This window comes from Chiloscyllium plagiosum, unplaced genomic scaffold (assembly GCF_037043375.1).
Source record: "Chiloscyllium plagiosum isolate Xiang-an unplaced genomic scaffold, Cpla_swu_hap1 HiC_scaffold_21, whole genome shotgun sequence".
NCBI lineage: Eukaryota > Metazoa > Chordata > Chondrichthyes > Orectolobiformes > Hemiscylliidae > Chiloscyllium > Chiloscyllium plagiosum.
In genome coordinates this window covers 48078731-48098243 of record NW_028270159.1, presented here as the reverse complement: position 1 = coordinate 48098243, position 19513 = coordinate 48078731, and the positions used below count along the sequence as shown (strand labels likewise).

General features: G+C 40.0%; 1 protein-coding gene across 1 annotated transcript in view; it reads right to left on the bottom strand.

Moving 5' to 3' along the window:
• LOC122564644 (uncharacterized) overlaps positions 1-19513 on the bottom strand; it is a 56938-nt gene that overhangs the window by 13062 nt on the left and 24363 nt on the right. The window contains exons 7-10 of the mRNA XM_087998656.1: positions 14339-14395; positions 8299-8349; positions 7796-7846; positions 6332-6379 (exon numbers count right to left, since the gene is read on the bottom strand). Of these exons, the coding sequence (XP_087854782.1) occupies positions 6332-6379; positions 7796-7846; positions 8299-8349; positions 14339-14395 (207 nt within the window). The remainder of the gene's footprint in view (positions 1-6331; positions 6380-7795; positions 7847-8298; positions 8350-14338; positions 14396-19513) is intronic.

The window sequence follows — 19513 nt, the reverse complement described above, 5'->3', positions numbered from 1 at the left end:
ATGTTATATAGAGTCATAGAGATGTACAGCATGGAAACAGACCCTTTGGTCCAACCCGTCCATGCTGACCAGATATCCCAACCCAATCTAGTCCCACCTGCCAGCACCCAGCCCATATCCCTCCAAACCCTTCCTATTCATATACCCATCCAAATGCCTCTTAAATGTTGCGATTGTACCTGCCTCCACCACATCCTCTGGCAGCTCATTCCATACACGTACCACCCTCTGCGTGAAAACGTTGCCCCTTAGGTCTCTTTTATATCACTCCTTCTTCAGTTATGAGAAGTGATTCCATAAAAAAGGGGCCTGACATGAAAACACTGACAGATTGCTTCTCCTGCCTGATGAATGGAGAAACATGGGGCAGGACCTGAGGATAAGGGGTCCATCATTCAAAATTGAACAGCAAAAAATGTCTTCTCCTGGAATTTTAATTCTTTATATTATTTACCCCAGCGAATTATGGATGCTATATATAAAGGAATAGGCCTGTATTCCTGATGAAGGGCTTTTACCCGAAACGTTTATTTTCCTGCTGCTTGGATGCTGCCTGACCTGCTGTGCTTTTCCAGCGCCACTCTAACCCAGACTCGGGTTTCCAGCAACTGCAGTCCTCGTTTTTACCTAGTTGATTTCAACCTTACTGTGAATCCTCTTGCAAGGATGCCTGCGTTGAAGAAGTTCTCCTCCTCCCTAATACTTACCATAATTGGCTGAGGCATAAAGTTTAAAAGCAGGAATTTTATGTTGGAGCTGTATAAACATTGGTTAGGATACAATTATTGTTTACAGTTCTGGAATCTACAATATAGGAAGATTGTGATAGCACTGGAGAAGGTGCAGAGGAGATTTATCAGGATATTAACAGGCTGGAGAATTTCAGTTATGAAGAGAGATTGAACTGACTGGGGTTGCTTTCCTTACACCATTGGAAATTGAGAGGAGGCACGATTGAGATGTATCAAATTATGAAAGGCAGAAATGAGGTAGACAGGAAGAAACATTTCCTCTGACTGAGGGATTAATGACCAGTGCCATAGACTTAAGTTGTCAATGCTATGGTTCAAGAATTCCTGACATTTATGGCTATCTGCAGTTAAGGAATCAATTGCTCGTGATTCTTTGCTACCTCAACTACTTTCATCTTTGGGTTGTCTGAACAGGTTGCTCATCTCTTAAATAGTTGTGACTTTTCCAGGTCTTACAGCAACAAAGGTGCAACAGCAGACTTCTAAGAATGCAAGTAAATATATGTTTACAGAAGTATGCCACTTCTCTGCCTCCGCATAGATAGCAAGTCATGACAGACCCCTCCCCAGTAAAAGGCATCCCTGTACCTCACAGACCATGTCCTTGCACATCTACAATTTAGAATGTAAATGTGGCATCTGTGTTCTTTTCCAGTAAAATTTATGGAATTAGTGTCACAAATGTGATGCTCAGTTGACACTTCTAAGTTATCTTGTTTGATTACATTACTTTAGCCAGTATGACATGAAAGCAACTTGCGTGTACACTATAAAGGTTGTTATTGCTTTAGACTATAATTAGTCATGTTGCATTCTTCGACAATAAGTTATTTCTTGAAGAAGGGCAATTTGAAAATGGGTGACACTATTTGATCAATGAATGTATGATAACTCCAATTTTCCCAAACAGGTATTCAAATTCAAACAATTTTACTCTGCCCCGAAGAAAAAATAACTTACTCTGTTCACTTTTAATGTGATGCTAACTACTTTGTCTCATGATTATGTAGTTAACGTTAGATGGAGGATGGCAAAAATTTCAAGTCTATGCTTGTGAGTGACTTGCAGGCTTGGTATGAAATGCAAGATGACTCCCCCATCCACAAAATGTTTCCTTCTGTGCTGCTGTCCTTGTGGCCTCTTTGACATTTCAGCCTCCTGTTAATTTCCATTTAGCCCCTTTACACAACTACTGTTACCAATTTACCCCCAGAGCCTACGGCCTTGTGAACTGCCCTTTAGGCCTACACCATCTCCAGAGCCATAATGCTCCATGAGAAACCTCTCTTGAAGTTGTCTGCCCCCTCCTATAGTCCAAGATGTGCCATTAGTCTATATCAAATTGCCCTCTTTCACTGTAGTCATTTCCTTAGCTGCTCAGCTGATTGAATCCCATCCCCAGAACTGAGATGCTCACTTTCCTGGACTCCACAGACTTCTCCCAGATAAGCCCCTGCCCATTATTTAGCAAACAGCCAGGATCATGGCCCACTAGATTTGTTTGAGATTATGTTCAGCATTGACTGGTTGGACTGAAGGGTCTGTTTCCATGCTGTATGTCTCTATGACACAAGAATTGCTCAGCCCTGGATTGATGTCTCCATTGCATCTTGACTAATGCATTTATAATTCCTCGCACTTGATCTGTCAGACTGATTATCGTCCAATCCTTGTTTTGCAAGGACATAATTCCTCAGACTCTAGTAAGAACAAGTGTCTGAATTGCTCTAACCAACTTCCCAGCTTGGAAATCAGATGAACCTTTTGACTAGCTCTGGTGGCACTCCGACTGACTTCGCTAAGGATTGCTCCCTTTTGACTTTTAGTTGAAGCACATGCAATGCGTTTTTCATGTAAATTGTTGGCAAATGATGTAGGTTGCTTATGTAGAACACTGACATGTCCAACCCTTTGAATATTCAATGTTCCCCATTGTGACAAGTTGCCTATCTTACCGTCTGTGCTAAAAAGCAGTGTAAACCACACAGGATAGTGGCTTTCAAGTAAGCATGAACCAAGTCTGCAACTGACGCTAAGAAATCAATCTAAGGACCATAAGATGCTTCCTTAAAAGCATGGTGTGCATGTGTCCCTGTGTACAAAGTAGCTTAGCATAAACATGCAAGCCCTAGCTGACCCTGAGCTCCAAAGTCTTGAAATGCTGTGAGAGTTGGACCCAGAGCAGGGAAGATCATGTGAATATCCTGGTGGTTTACCATGCTAACCTGTATGGACAAAAGGTGGAGGAGGATGGTGTCTATGGAGCATACACGACATTGAGGTGAAGACAAGAGTTAGATGAAGGCCAGAACAAACATTTGGTGATTATAAGTATCAGGTATCTATTCATATTTACAAGTGAGAATTTGTACCATCTCGTTTCTTGGAGGAGAGGAGTGGAGAATTGGAAGTGGGATAGACATGATGTGCTTTATGGTTGAAATAATGCAATGAGTGGAAGGTAGTCTTTGACCATTAGTGAGATTTTGAAGTCGCATTTATAGATCATGGAGGAAAACTTTTCTTTGATAAAGTATTGGGGAAATAATAGCTAAAATTCTCCATTTTGTAAGTCTCTATTTTGTAATAATAACTTGCCTTTTAAAATGGCTAAGCACAGTGACCATAAGAATGGAGTAAGGGAATGCATGAATCTTGGTATAATCAAGTATCTGTCTGTTTCCCAAGCAGTTGCTATAATATAATGACTACAATACTGATTGTAACCTAGGTATTATCTGCAGTGACATAAATGACACCACATTAATGGCTTTGTTTAACTTATGTGAAACAGCACTAAATGTATTAATTATCTAATGGGAACTTAATTAAAACAAGAAACACTATATGGTGGGAACTGGACAAAAATGAGATAATTACGCACATTAAGTGTATAAATGACTAAGAATTAGATATCTATTTACTTTACTAAGTATTACTAAGAATTAGATATCTATTATTAACTTATTCAGGGATACCTATGATTGATACTCTAAATTATTGACTATTGATCTCTCGGCGGCTTAATTACAATAAAGTGTGTTTTTTGTAACTTACATGGGTCCGAGAATTTCTGTGTTAACATTTTGATGCTGTGACTCTGCTCTCCCAACAAAGGGAACGTTTCTCCAGACTGAGTAAGTGGTCAAAGGTTTGAATCAGACACAACGCAGCGGTGGGGGCCCCTTAGGTATTCCTTGTGTCTGAACAGACGATCTGCTCCTCGCCTAGTGAGACTTGCACTTTGAAGGGATCGACTGAACTGCTTGGACCGAAAGAATAAGGTGCGAAGCTTTTTTTTCCCCCGAGGTTGTTGCGGGGTGACATTGGCTATTCTGTCTTGTTCCTGAAATAAAGAATTGGGACTGGGGACCCCGGTCAAGGAAGTGTTCCCCACTACCTGACGGATTTGGTTTAGAGAGCTGACTCCTTCGGATATGGCCGGTTGAACTCATAAGATTAGAGAAAAAGGAGGAGCAGTCTCGGGAAATTTCTCACTCTGTAGTTTTGAAATGGCCGGTTTAACATATGAAATTATAGAAAAAGGAGGACAGGCTTGGTAAATTTCTCACTCCGTTTTATTGATATTTCCGATTGAAATTTGTTTAGTGTAGAGCAAGGAGTCATAAGGTACAATGGGACAGTCCCTCAATGTAGTTGGAAAGGATACTCCAACTATGTGTGAGAGAATATCTGATCAGGAAAATGATATATAGTGTTTAGAGGCTCTTCAGATAAACTGGACATTTTGGTAAATTCTTTGTGTTAATTGGGCAATTTGGTAAATTTTTATATACAAATTAAAGGACGTCCAGTTTGAATTGTTGAATGATTGTGATAACGTGTGTGTGAGAGAGACAGCTGTCAATAGGATGGGGAACTGATTCCAAAAATATGACTTTTTCTACAAATGAGTGAGATGGACACAAAGAACTGAGAAGCCATTTCCACCTGATGGCACATTTCATTGTGATTGCATAAAACAATTGGCAGCAATTTTTAAAACTTCGAACGAAGGAAACAGAGAGTGAGAGAGAGAAAGAAGAGAGAATAAAAGTCACACAGGCTACTCTCACTGATCTAAGTATTTACTCTTTGTGATCAGTTTTGAATGTACTTTTATTCGTTGGTGGTTACATGTTGTCTCATGTAATCTTTGCTTTTTTGTCCCCCTGAACTAAAGATCCAGGAATTTTTGATTTAAGTCTGCATTTTGGAAATCCATGGTAATTTTAAAGTTTTGTCTGTGCCTTTTATTAGTTTAGATCATTCTTGGTTAATGTTATTTCCTTTTGAGGGACTAATCTATACCTTGTTGTCTACTCCACTCCACTTTAAGGAGGAAATATTCCATCGATATTGTTTTGCCCATTCATTTATGTTGTCAAAGGAACATTGGAAATAGAGTGGAATTGGGCCATTTGGTCTTCCGAGAATGCTTTGCTATCTTCTATCTGAACACCATTTTCCATTGAATGGCACGGTGGCTCACTGGTTAGCACTGCTGCCTCACAGTGCTAGGGTTTGATTCCAGCCTTGGGTAACCGTCTGAGTGGAATTTGCACATTCTCCCTGTGTCTCGTGGGTTTCCTCCAGGTACTTCGGTTTCCTCCCACAGTCCAAAGATGTGCAGGTTAGGTGAATTGGCCAAACTAAATTGTCCATAGTGTTCAGGGATGTGTAGGTTAGGTGCATTAGTCAGGCGTAAATATAGAGTAAAAGGGTAGAGGAATGCATCAGGGTGGGTTATTCTTCGGAGGGTCAGTGTGGACTTGTTGGGCTGAAGGGCCTGTTCCATACCGTTTCTATGATCCCCATTTACCTTGATATCTTTCATATATGATCGATCTTTTCATTGAATATACTCAATGACTGAGCCTCCACAGGCCTCTGGGTAGAGGATTCCAAAGCTTCACCACCTTTAGAGTGAAGAAATGTATTTTTACTTCAATCCTAATTAGCCCACCTTTATTTTTAAACTGAAGACCAGCAGATTTTTTTTATAACTAAAGGGGGCAAAGATTGCAAATCAGTCGGAGTCGACAGCCTTGAGGAGCTAAATAGCATTCTTCAATCCCTGTGTTCCTTTCCAACATTTCAATTTATATCATAAAACAACTCAGTAGTGGCCTTTCCTCTCTCACCAGTTCCAGGCTTACAAATCCACTCATGTAAGCCAAGTGATTTGCAGTTAAATCTTACAGGAGTAAAGCCTGACATCTTGATATGTGAACAGTTTTACTATAATAAGAGTAGCCTGCATTTCCTATCAGCAAACAAAAACAGAAATTGATGGAGAAACCCAACAGGCGTGGCAGCATCTGTGGAGAAAACAAAGTTAATATATTGAATCCAGTGACCCTTCTTTAGAACCTTTGTTTATCTGTACCACTTCCTTTTAGTAACATGGAGCTGGCTTAAAAATTAAGAAGCTAGTAGACTAAGTCTGGAATCCATGGGATGAACAGCTCTTCAAAAGTCCAAAATAAATTAGCAGTCAGTTCGACATAGTCCATTGATTAAATGACTTCCCAGATAATGGCACTTTTATTGGCAAGATCTCAAGTTGTAGAATTTACCTGATAGTGTTCTAGAGTAAACGTAGATTGTGTATTCTTGTTGTCAATCTGTATAAGAAAAAAAGTCACAGTTTAAAATGTTTTTATTAAATGTTTGACCATGCAGATTCGAGTTTAAAATGCATTCAACACAGAATGAACACTTGATGAGGATGTATAAATATGATCATTGGCTAAATACAAAAAGAATGGTTAAAGAAAATATCTCATGGGAATGACATGGACCTGGCTGCTTCTCCTGGAAATTGAAATTAAGTGAAGGAGAACCCTGTAACAATGTGTTGACTGGTTGCTTCACCATCATCATTTTGTTGGTCACCACTGACTGGAAACTGAATCAGACCAGACACAAATATGGCTATTACAGTGGATCAGAGGTCAAGTATTTTATGGTGAGTGGCTCATTTCCCAACTGCCCAAATTTAGAAATGTGATGAAATACCCTCCAAATTTCTTGGATGAGTGCAGTTCCAACATCAAGAAACTGGACAACATCCTGGACAAAACAGTGCAGTTGGCCAGCTCTCCATCCATCATCAATAATATCCATTCCTTGCTCCACTTTGAGAACATGGCTGCAGTGTGTATTACAAACAGTCTGCACTGCAATAACTTCTTAAGGTTTCTTTAACAGCACCTCTCAAACGAGTGATCTCTATCACCTCGAGAGAGAGTAGGCAGTAGGTGCACAGGGTCATGGTCACCTCAAAATGACAGATTGTTCTAACTTGGATACTTGTCATGGTTCCTTAATTGTCACTTGGTCATAATCCTGGATATCTCTACATAACAATTAGGGAGTACCTTCATGACCTGCAATAAATGTCCAAAGAAATTGCAGCAACCCCACCACAAGAAACTTAGAGGCTTATAAATTCTTGAGGGGGATAGATAAGGTGAATAACTAAGGCATTTTTCCAATGGTGGGGGAGTCCAAATCTAGAAGGCATAGGTTTAAGATGAGAGGGAAAAGATTTTAAAAGGAACGAAGAGGTAATGTTTTCACACAGGCGATGGTGCATGTATGGAACGAGTCAGAAGAAGTGGTGGAGGTGTGTACAATTACAATCTTTAAAAGGCATCTGGATGGGTATATGAATAGGAAGGGTTTAGAAGAATATGGACCAAATACTGGCAAATGGGACTAGGTCAGATTGGGATGTCTGGCCCGTCCGGACAAGTTGGGCCAGAGGGTTTGTTTCCATGTTGTATGACTCTAAATCTTTTTATTTACAGAGTGCACTTATAGATCAAAGAACTCTGAAAAAATCCCTATATATGCCAGCATTTCTTGGTAGTCTTCACCACTGCACTGTAGCCTTGAAGTTATGGAACTATTCTAGAATAAGTGATTTAATAATCCAACCAATCCTGCTTGCTAACACGCTAGTCTGAATTATTTGCAACAATCTTTTTCATTTGTCTCTTCCCCATAAAATCAAAATCTATAGGAATTATAGATACCTGAGATTTATCCTTCACCACAAGTTTCATTTCTTCCTCTGTACAGTAAGACTATATAAATAGAGAAGTTAAGAATGAGTAAATTACCATTTTATACATATGCATGCTAAGGGTTTACAGTTAAACTCAAAAGAATGAGAGATCTGGGTGGATGTAGCAGAAAAAAAAGCAGGGCACTAACTGATTCAGTCTTTATCAGGCTATATAACTATTTAAAGATACCTGCACTGACTGAAACTAAGCTAATTTCCTAGCTCTCCTGTGACGCCATGTGGGTCATATACTAATAGGCTGCACAGTTGAAAATATATATTCAAAGCCCAAAGCACTCCCTATTCACAGTACAAGCAGCCAATCAAGTCAATTCACACATGAACTAGCCTTTCATCACTTAATATTTTACTTAATTTAACACATCTACACGAAAGGGTAAAAACCCCAAGAAAGCTGAAACTAGTATGAAATGAAACATTACTTAAGTGACACTAAGCCCAAATTGTTACCTTTCCTTTAGATTTAGCGAACGAATATTCAAATGTTTCCATGCTTCCAATCTGCAAAAAATGTTTTCATTTCTCATTACAAAATTAGATAAAAGTTGATTTTAATTTAAAATAGTTTAACCTTCCAAAAATGTTTGTTCATAAACTTTGTATCTAAAACTTCGTTGTTACAAAGAGCTTTATATACAATAATGCATGGAAGATTTAATTCTGAAGGATGATGGAAAATTACAATTATTTCATGTTCAATGTGAGAGTTGTTCGCTGTTTTGGAAGAATGATTGAAGGAACATGTCAAGAGTGTATTTCTCAAGATGGCTATGACTGCAAGATGTCAGAGTCAAACATGTGATTAATAACTTGAACTCATGCCAGAACATCAGAGCAACAGACTCTAGAACATTCCACGCATTATGCTTGTGATGCCAAAAATAACCCATTGGTCAGTGTTTTTTCTCAGAAAGCCAATTTCTCCACATAATTTTCTTTTCTAGAAATGTATGTGTGTTTGTGTGTGTGTGTTGGGGATACCTAGGGGAAGAAGTATTTAAACTTCTATATGACTGAATGTGTACGTGAACCAATTACGCATCTTCATTGAGTTAAGGTTTGTTTGATAATAAATCCATAATTACATATATTAAGGAACCTGGTTGATTTACTTTTTGTTTAAAATCAGATAAAGATAAAGTATTTAAATGGTCATCTTGGCAACAAGAAAAAGTATTTTTATGCTGTGTTGCAACTTGTGGGGCAGTGGGACTACAACGATAGTCACAGTCCTCCAGCATTCATAGTAACTTTGAACAGAATCTCCACAGACCTGAGTGACATAAGAAATGGCAAGTCAGTTTGCAAACATGGTGATATGGCAGAAATGAGACTCCTGCTCATTGAGAAGCGAATTTGCATGAATTACCATGTCATTACTATATAATCTCACCTCACTGATATACATTTTCTTATTATCCCATGAGGCCTAAGAAAAACTAGACAGGAACAAGTCCAACATGAAAAGTACCTTAGGTACCTAGTGACTGCAGCTCATCACTTGATACTCCAGGCAGCCATGTTGGACAGGTAGCTCAAAACATACTCCATGCAGAGCAACTGTACACAAGGCACTTATCAGCCTCTCTGTGTCATCTTGGTACATCACAAACTCACTTCAATGATGCACTTTGGAACACACTAGCGCCTTTCACCTTGATACAGCTGCTAGGACACTTTGCAGAGACAAGCACCCATCTCATAGATTTCACCAGGATGCATCTGAAGACTCCTCATTTGCTCTTTTAGCATCCACTCACTTTGTGTCTGTTCGGACGCTCGAAACATTGCTGCCTTGTCTGTTTGCGCTATGCCGCCTCATTCATAATTTAAAGGTCAATACTTCTACCTTGTCTTCCTGTTTAGCTTAGCAACAAAACCAGTTTAGCAGTTTATCATGGGTGTCAACTGTGATCCATCAAGAGGCCGAACAGGATGTTGGACGGCATTGTGTCATGTACCACGTGACAGCAACTTATGCGGCCAGTACACGATGTACTTCAACCAAATGGTCATGTTTCCAAGTCTAAAGGGACTTGGTCTTGGTAACATTAAGAAAGGCTACCTCAGTACAGTAAGTCAATGGCAGCATCTGATATCAGTCCCAGGGTTTAGTCCAGTCAACCTATTGATGAAGTCAGGATCATAGAATCCCTACAATATGGTAAAAGGTCATTTCACTCATCAGGTCTTTTTAAAGAGCATCTCACCCAGCCCCAACCTATCCTCGTAAACCCGTATTTACTGTGGCTGATCCACATGACCTGCACATTCCTGGACATTACAGGGCAATTTAGAATGGCCAATCCACCTAACATGCAAATTTTCAGACTATGGGAGGAAACTGGCCATATATACTCTGTCTACTGAAATTCTGCTGTTTACCCTTTTCCCCATCTATTCTAAAATCATGGTAGGTTTTCATCTGTCTCACCTTCCTCTCTCTTAATTACCACATTCACTACCTTGTCCTCTACCATATACAGCAAGTGGCAGCTGCTTACACAGCAAACACACTGCTGCACCTCCTATGGGGAGTCCATCAGGGATCCAAACACCATTAATCAGGGGCACAGTCTACATAGCCTACAAGCCCAGTCACAGTCAGCTTGGGATGCACACTGTGAGGGACTCTACCCGACTGCGGCTCGGGGAGTGGTCAACAGTTATCCTGTAGGGCCAGCAGTAGTAGTCTGGGAGATTGCATGCCATCAGTTGGGGAGCTGCAGAGATGTTTAGGTACTGCTCTTTGAAGTTGGTCTGGGATGAATACCCGGGGTTTCCATTTATTAATTGTTAAGGAGATTGCAAGATGTGGGGAGGGCCTGTTCAGTTAGATGGGTGGATTACTGACAAAAGGGGTAGCTACGTCAAGGCTATGGTGAGGAGAATAGGCATTTGTGGAACAAGAATAGTAATGGGTAAAGCTCAAGGCATATACAGAATATGTGGAACAGCATCAAAGACTGTGGGGGGGCGGGGGGGAATAGGCGGTTATTGGCAGTGACCATAACCATGGACCACAGGGAGCATTGAGAGTAGAGTTGGTATCCTTAAGGTGAACTGTCAGGGTTCGGGGCTAGGCAGGACAGTAGGAGGTGAAGTTCAATGTGATGGGTGTCCAGATTGGGGTAATGGGTGGAAACGGGCTGTTGGAGTAGAGTGAAGCATCGCGGATACCTGGCGACTACACAGAGCCCAGTGCTGATGGTATCCACAGCAAACTGCACCCCCTGCCATCAGTTGCTCTTTTCTAGGCACACAATGAAACTGAAAAATAGCTTTGACGATGTCCATGTTGGGGAGAGTTAATATCACTTCGGGCAAAGCGTGGGATTTATGCTTGTTAGAAATTAGGACAAATACATAAAGCATGGGATAGCAAAGTCCAGCTACAATCTGTTCACAAAGGTTTCTTCACACATGTACAAACCCATAAAAAGTGAACATGCTATGTGTCAAACGTTGGTCATAGGCAGACTGCACCATCCCACTGGTGTTAGCAAAAGTAATGTTGTCATCTTAATGGTACAGACATTAGGAACAATAATTTAAGAAGAAGCGAATACTGGTCATTTGTGAAATATCTAAGGGCAATGAAGGACAAGCTGAACATTGCTATATCATAAGACATATAGGGTTGAAGTACGTCTGGGATAGGAACAGGGTCAGACTACAGCAGGCACTCCCTTTTGGATATAATGTGTTGATCACTCAGCTGGTATGACTCCTGAGGCGAAAGTGAAGACTGCAGATGCTGGAGATCAGAGTCAAGATTAGAGTGGAGTGGAGTGGAGCAGGTCAGGCAGTATCCGAGGAGCAGGAAAATAGACGTTTGGGGCAAAAGCCTTTCATCAGGAATGATAATGAAGGGCTTTTGCCCAAAACACTGATTTTCCTGCTCCTCAGGTGCTGCCTAACCTGCTGTGCTTCTCCAGCTCCACTCTAATCTTGACCCTGGTATGACACCTTCACCAGGTTGGTGCATGTTCTGTGACCAAAGTCATTATGAAACAGCCTCTGAAGGTTTGCTCTGAAGCAGTCTGGAGTGGACCTTCAGTATAGTCCAGACAGAGTGTGCTATACCACCCTGGACTGTACAACTGCAGTAGGCACCAAGGTGAAGTCACAGAGTCATAGAAACAGACCCTTGAAGTCCAACTCGTCCATGCTGACCAGATATCCTGTAAAAACCTAGTTCCACTTGCCAACATCTGGTCCATATCCCTCTAAACCCATCCTACTCATATATCCATTAGATGCCTTGTAAATGTTGTAATTATACTAGGCTCCACCACCTTCTCTGGCAGCTCATTCCATACATGCGCCACCCTGTGTGAAAAAGTTACCCCTTTGGTACCTTTCATATCTTTCCCATCTTGCCTTAATCCTATACCCTCTAGTTTTGGACTCCCCCACCCTAGGGAAAAGATCTTGCCAATTTATCCTATCCATGCCCCTCATGATTTTATAAACCTCTATAAGGTCACCCCTCAGCCTCTGACACTCCAGGAATATTAGCCCCAGCCTATTCAGCCTCTCCCTATAGCTCAAACCTTCTGACCCTCGCAACATCCTCGTAAATCTTTTCTGAACCTTTTAAAGTTTCACAAAATCCTTCCGACAGGAGGGAGAACAGAATTACACACAATATGAACTAATGTCCTGTACAGCCGTGTCATGACCTCCCACCTCCTATATTCAATGCAATGACCATTAAAGGAAAGCATACCAAATGCCTTCTTCACTATCCTATCCACCTGCAACTCCACTTTCAAGGAGCTATGAATCTGCACTCCAAGGACTCTTTGTTCAGGAACACCCCCCAGGACCTGACCATTAAGTGTATAAGTCCTGCCTGATTTGCCTATCCAAAATGTAGTACCTCGTATTTATCTAAATTAAACTCCATGTGTCACTCCTTGGTCCACTTACTTAACTATTGAAGATCCACTCTGAGGTATCCTTCTTCACTGTCCACTACACCTCCAATTTTAGTGTCATCTGTAAACTTGCTAACCATATCTCCTATGATCACATCCAAATCATTTATATAAAATGACAAAATGCATTGTACCCACCACCAATCCTTTGGCACGCTGCTGGTCACAGGTGTCCAGTCTGAAAAACAACCCTCCACCACCACCTTCTGTCTTCTACCTTTGAGCCAGTTCTGTATCCAAATAGCTAGTTCTCCCTGTATTGTGTAATCCAATCTTGCTTTACCAGTCTACCATGCGAACTTTGTCAAGCGCCTTACTGAACTCCATACAGATCATGTCCACCGCTCTGCCCTCATCAATCTTTCTTCATTGCTTCTTCAAGAAACTCAATTAAGCGAGTGAGACATGATTTCTGTGTTGACTATACTTTCCTGATGAAGGGCTTTTGTCCGAAACGTGGATTTTCCTGCTCCTTGAATGCTGCCTGATCTGCTGTGCTTTTCCAGCCCCACTCTAATCTATCCTTAATCAGTCCTTGCCTTTCCAAATACATGCACATCGTGTCCCTCAGGATTCCATCCAACAACTTCTCCACCACCAATGTCAGGCTCACCAGTCTATAGTTCCCTGGCTTTTCCTTACCATCTTTTTAAAATAGTAGCACAACATTAGCCAACCTCCAGTCTTCCGGCACCTCATCTGTGGCTATTGATGAAAATATCTCAGCACGTGGCTCAGCAATCTCTTCCCTTGCCTCTCGCAGAGTTTTAGGGTACACCTGATCAGGTCCTGAGGATTTATCCACCATGATACTTTTTAAGACATCCAGTACTTCCTCCTCTGCAATATGGATAATTTTTAAGATGTTGCTATTTATTTCTCCACATGATTGATGCTGAGAAACCCCTGAGAATGGGAGGAGTCATCTGAGAAGAAATTTGAGGTCTTTGACCTAGAGGAAGTTCTTCTTGTGGGAGACATGTTACACATTAGACAGCTAGCAAATATTTTTCCACATAACTTGTACTTTAATCACACAATTTAGATTTGTGCTCTGCCTGAAATGTTCACAGACCATTTCCAGAAATCTTAGATCCTTATTCACAATACTGGAATCCTCTGAAAGAAACCTATGTTTAAAGTTTTTGCATTAATATTAGCTTCTTTAAATGTATACTTATTAAATATCATTTTGTTTCTTTAAAGATCTTTCAACCTCCTACTTATCTGACCGTTGAAATTAAAATGTTAAAACTTCAACTTTTTTTATTCCTTTGCTATATTGTCCCTTTTCTCTCATCATGGGGTCATGGTCTTAGTATTGATCCAGGCCAAATTTAGAGCTACAGAAGTTTATAATATAGATACTTTTAAAAACTGAAATACTCCATGGCTTGCAGCCCTGAAGAGAATTGTAGGTCTTTTCATGACATGCCATTTGCTAAATGGTTCCACAGAAGATGAATAACTCACAATCACAACCATTCAAAATTACAAGTAAATAAAGCACAACAGGTCCAACTGCTTTCTACTACTGTTGCTTTTACCTGTTCAAGATGTTCGGGTTTTACAATTATATCCATCTGTTGGCACGTTTGATCCTTCTAGAAAAAAACTCCAATATTTCAGAACTGGGAAATTTTGGTCTGGTATAATTAATATTTATGCAGAAATATCCATATCTGATCTTCACACTGGATTATTAGATATATTTATTAGTAAATAAGGCAGTGTAACCTGATTTCTACTTTTGGAGAAAAGGTTTTGATTTATGTTCATTATATAAACATAAAATAATTCCATACAATCTACATTTCTATCAGAGTGTTAACTTCTCATTACTTCATCTATAAAATCACATTTCGATGTATGACTATGGGGTACTCCAATACTTCATCTTTCAAATTGCTGTGTACTGAGTATTAGTTTGACAATACAAAGTATCATGGCAGAGCCCAACCATCTCACACTATTTTGAACAAGCTACAACTAAAGCATTGAAGAGAAAGTGCACTGAGATTCATATCACACACAGCAGTAACAATCTCAATAGAACAAAAAGAGTTTCAGAGCAAAACACAACATCCACAAAAGAAACATTTGGGAAGCAGATATTTTATACAGTCTGTTTCATATCTGAAACTTTTACACAGAAATGATCCATTTGCCTTATAATTGTGTCAGGTTTCTGAAAGTGCTACATATTTAGTCATAAACCATATTCCATTCCCTCAAACATTTAAAACTTTTTCAATTGTTTGCTTGCTTTCACTTGAAAAGTAATTTGCATCCTCATGTTAAGAAGACTACCCATGTCCCAACAACTATCTTGATCAAAAGATCTAAATCGTTCAAGAGTTGGATAAATGATTTAAATGATAAAAGTATTCTTGCTTCAGTATTTTAATCAGAGACCAATGTGAGAAAAGAGAAAACTTTCTGTGAAGAAATTCAGCCATGAAAATGGTATTAGAAGAAACTCAAGTTAAGATTGAAGTGATTGTTGTCACATTGTAACAAGCAGGTATGTTTGTATCTTAGGACAAATGATAACTGTGCATGTGATGCTGAGGTCAGAAGAATAGAAATAGCTTAAAATAATTTTGTGAAGTTGAAAGATGTGTTAACAATGAATACTTGAACTTGAAACAAAGAAAAGGTTATGAGATGCTACGTAGTTCCCAATTTTCTTAATACCTCAGAAACCTGGACAATAAATAAAGACCTGTGGAAGAAAAAAAAACCCTTTGAAACAGGATATTAAGACATCTGTTTAAATTTCATGAACAAACCATAACAGAAATGAAAGAGTGCTTGAAACTGCAAGACCAAAAACTAAAAAGGAACATACAGCAAAGAAAATGTCAATAATTCGGTCATTTAATCAAAGAAAAGCTCTCTTCTGGAGGGCAGAGTGACCATCACATAATTTGGGACAACGGTCTTATGTGTTTGGTTATTTGCTGCTGGAATACCTTTGCCCAACATTCCTAAGATAGCAACTTGGAGATTGTTGGTGACTCTTTTTTTTGTTCAAAGCAGTTACTTATTGGAGTGTCGGAGAGAGGAGACAGAGGTCAATAAAACATGTATTGTAAATAAACAAAATATGGATTGTTGCAAATTTCCTGGTTTTATATAGAATTTGAATTTATTTACAGAAAGCATAACTGCTGCTCCATGACCTACCTCTGTTGTTTCACCAGCACTGACCATTTAGTCACCTTTTTTCTTGCATTCCATAATATCTCTAATCTCTTACCCACCGCCACCCAGAGTTGGTAACCTTGAGTTAAGGGCAGCAGAAAGACAGATTGACCTAGGTGTGGTTGAAAGTTGGATTTCACAAAGAGATTGCAGATAAGCTGTAATGAATGTGAGGATGTGCAAGGCAAATGAGCATGGCATACCATGACAGCTGTCTGACTCCATGACTCCTTGTCTGAGTAAGTGCAAGCAGGACCTGAAGAAATTTTCATAACTGAGTGTGCAGCAAGGATATCATAAGCTACATATAGGTTAGCTAATTGGTTTCTTGACTTAGACACTGGACAAAAAAAAGCCATATCCTGCAAAGACATTCTTGTGAATATTTTTGGAGTTGTGCCAAAAGTTGTCCCTCAGACTAATTGAGCAGCACTTTGACACAGTATGCTCAGCTTCATAACTTATAGCATATGGCTAAGATGCCAGAAGTGATGTCACAATGATTAACAGTTCTGTACTCAAGATTGATTCTGGAGGTCTCATGTATCCCGTGGAAAAATTATTGAGAATAGCAAGGATTTCAGTGGCTGACACTCAGCTGTATTAGCAAAACAATTGTCTAAAATTTGAATGATATCTCTACTAGATTGAGCCTCTGGGTCATGTTGATACTAGATGAAAAGCTAGTCAACCTTTCCCTACCAACCTACCTCTCACAGATATGTATCTATTTACCTGACAAGTGTAATAACTGCAGTCCTTTTAGAAATGCAATCCTATCTTCACACTAAGGACACCACTCACTGTTACATGGCACTTCCGCCTTGCTTAATAGGATAGATTCAGAACAGATTCAAAACTGGGCACCCAGGAGGCACTGCGGACAGCAGCAGCAGAATTGAAGTCCACCACAATTTGTAACCTCGTGATTTAACATAACTCTCAGTCTACCACTACTGCGCTGGCAAGAGAACAACCATGGCTCAATGAGTACTGCAATAGGGAGCATGCCAGGAGCAGCATCTTGCATTCCTAACTAAAATGAGATGCTAATCAGTGAAGCCACAGCACATGCACACTAGGAAGAGAATGCAGCGAGCAATAGAGACAGTCCCAGGACCAATGGATCAGACCGAAGTTTTGCAGTTCTGCCACATCCATTCCATGAATGACAGAGGGCAACTGAACAAGTTGAGGAGACGTCTCAATAAACATTCTGTAGTGGTGCCCAGTATGTCAGTGCAGAGGATAAAGCTGATATATTTGGAGCTACCTTCAGCCAAGAATGCCAATAGATCATCCATATGAAATTGTTCTTGAGGTTTGTGGATCATATGTCAGTCTTCAAATTATTCAATTCATTCCATAAGTGTTCAAGAAATGGTCGAGTGCACTGGCTAAGGGCCTAGGCAACATGGCTGTTGTATCAAGACCTGTGGTCCAGAATTAGCCACGCTCTAGCGAACCAGTTCCAGTACAGCTACAATACTGACATCAATCTGATTTCAGTGGAAAATTTCAAGTTATGTTGTTATGACGCAGAGGCCGAACCCCTCTGTTAATTAAAATCAAACATGTAGAAAAGCTTGCCTCGCCTTGTAATCTGATAAAAGTGTGAGTGAGTGAAAGAGAACTCTTAATTTTCACTGTTCAAAGAAAAATAACAATTTATTTTCCTAACTTTAACAGCGAACAACTAAACATAAACTATTAACAAATCAAAGCCCCCTTTTTCATAACAAAATACTATGACTCCAACTCCAACCATTACAAAAGAAGAAGTGCTAGAAAAATTAAAAGGTCTAAAATTTGATAAATCTCCTGGCCCTGATGGGCTACATCCTAGAGTTCTGAGGGAGGTGGCTGAAGAAAGAGCAGAGGCATTGGGTGTAATCTTTAAAAAATCATTGGAGTCAGGGGAAGTCCCAAATGATTGGAAAATCGCTGTTGTAACCCCCTTGTTCAAGAAAGGATCAAGATAAAAGTTGGAAAATTATAGGCCAATTAGCCTAACCTCGGTTGTAGGTAAAATTCTAGAATCCATTGTTAAGGATGAGATTGCTATATTCTTGGAAGTGCAGGGTCGGATTAGAACAAGTCAGCATGGATTTAGTAAGGGGAGGTCTTGCCTGACAAACCTGTTAGAACTCTTTGAAGAGGTAACAAGTAGGTTAGGACCAGGGAAATCCAATGGATGTTATCTACTTAAATTTCTAAAAGCATTTGATAAGGTGCCTCACTAGAGGCTGCTGAATAAGGTGAGGGCCCATGGTGTTTGAGGTGAGTTACTGGCATGGATTGAGGATTGGCTGTCTGACAGAAGGCAGAGAGTTGGGTTAAAAGGTTCTTTTTCGGAATGGCAGCGAGTGACAAGTGGTGTCCTGCAGGGTTCAGTTTTGGGGCCGCAGCTGTTCACTTTATATATTAATGATCTGGATAAAGGGACGGGGGTATTTTGGTGAGGTTTGCCGATGATACCAAGTTAGGCAGACAGGCAGGTAGTTCTGAGGAGGTTGGGAGGCTGCAGAAAGATTTAGACAGTTTAGGAGAGTGGACCAAGAAACGGCCGATGAAATTCAAAGTGATCAAATGTGAGGTCTTGCACTTTGGAAAAAGGAATACAGGCATGGACTATTTTCTGAATGGTGAGAAAATTCATAAAGCCAAAGTACAAAGGGATCTGGGAGTGCAATTCAGGATTCTCTAAAGGTTGACTTGCAGGTTGAGTCCATGATTAAGAAAGCAAATGTAATGTTGTCATTTATCTCAAGAGGGTTGGAATGTAAAAGCAGTGACGTGCTACTGAGACTTTATAAAGCTCTGGTTAGGCCCCATTTAGCATACTGTGTCCATGATTAAATGGCAGAATGGACTCGATGGGCCGAATGGCCTTACTTCCACTCCTATGTCTTATGATCTTATAAAATGCTGCTCCAATAATACAATTCTTAAACATTATATTAATTTAACTTCTCAAGGTCCATATAGTCTCTTCTGCTATCCTCCTTCCGTCTTTCCGATTCTGTTGTCTTCTCCCTGGGTTGTCTTGTTATTTTTATTGCTTTTACTGGAAAAGGTATCTTTTGAAAAGATTTTTTTTGAGAGCAGCACATTTATTTTTTCGGATGGCAGTTGCTCTGACCAGTTTTCAAAATGCCCGAATTTTATAACCCCAACATCGTTCCCTCTCATTGTTCCAATGTCGTCAAAACAATAAACTCAAACTCAATTGGGGTTTAGTATCCTGGGCACAACTTAAATAAATTGGTTAACTTTGAATTGTTGCCAAAAAAGCAACCAAAACTCAGGTATCCATTTAACATCTAAATGCCACATATATCTGTTTTGGAACAGCCTGCCTCCTAGCTGTTCTGTGTACTGGCAGCTGCGGCTGTACTTTAAATGCAGAAAATGCTTTCTATCTTAAAGTGACCATTCAAGTCTTTTGACTTCGTAACAATGTCCTGTCCACAAAATGCAGGACAAGCTTTGACTTGGAGCCCTTGATTCCAGAA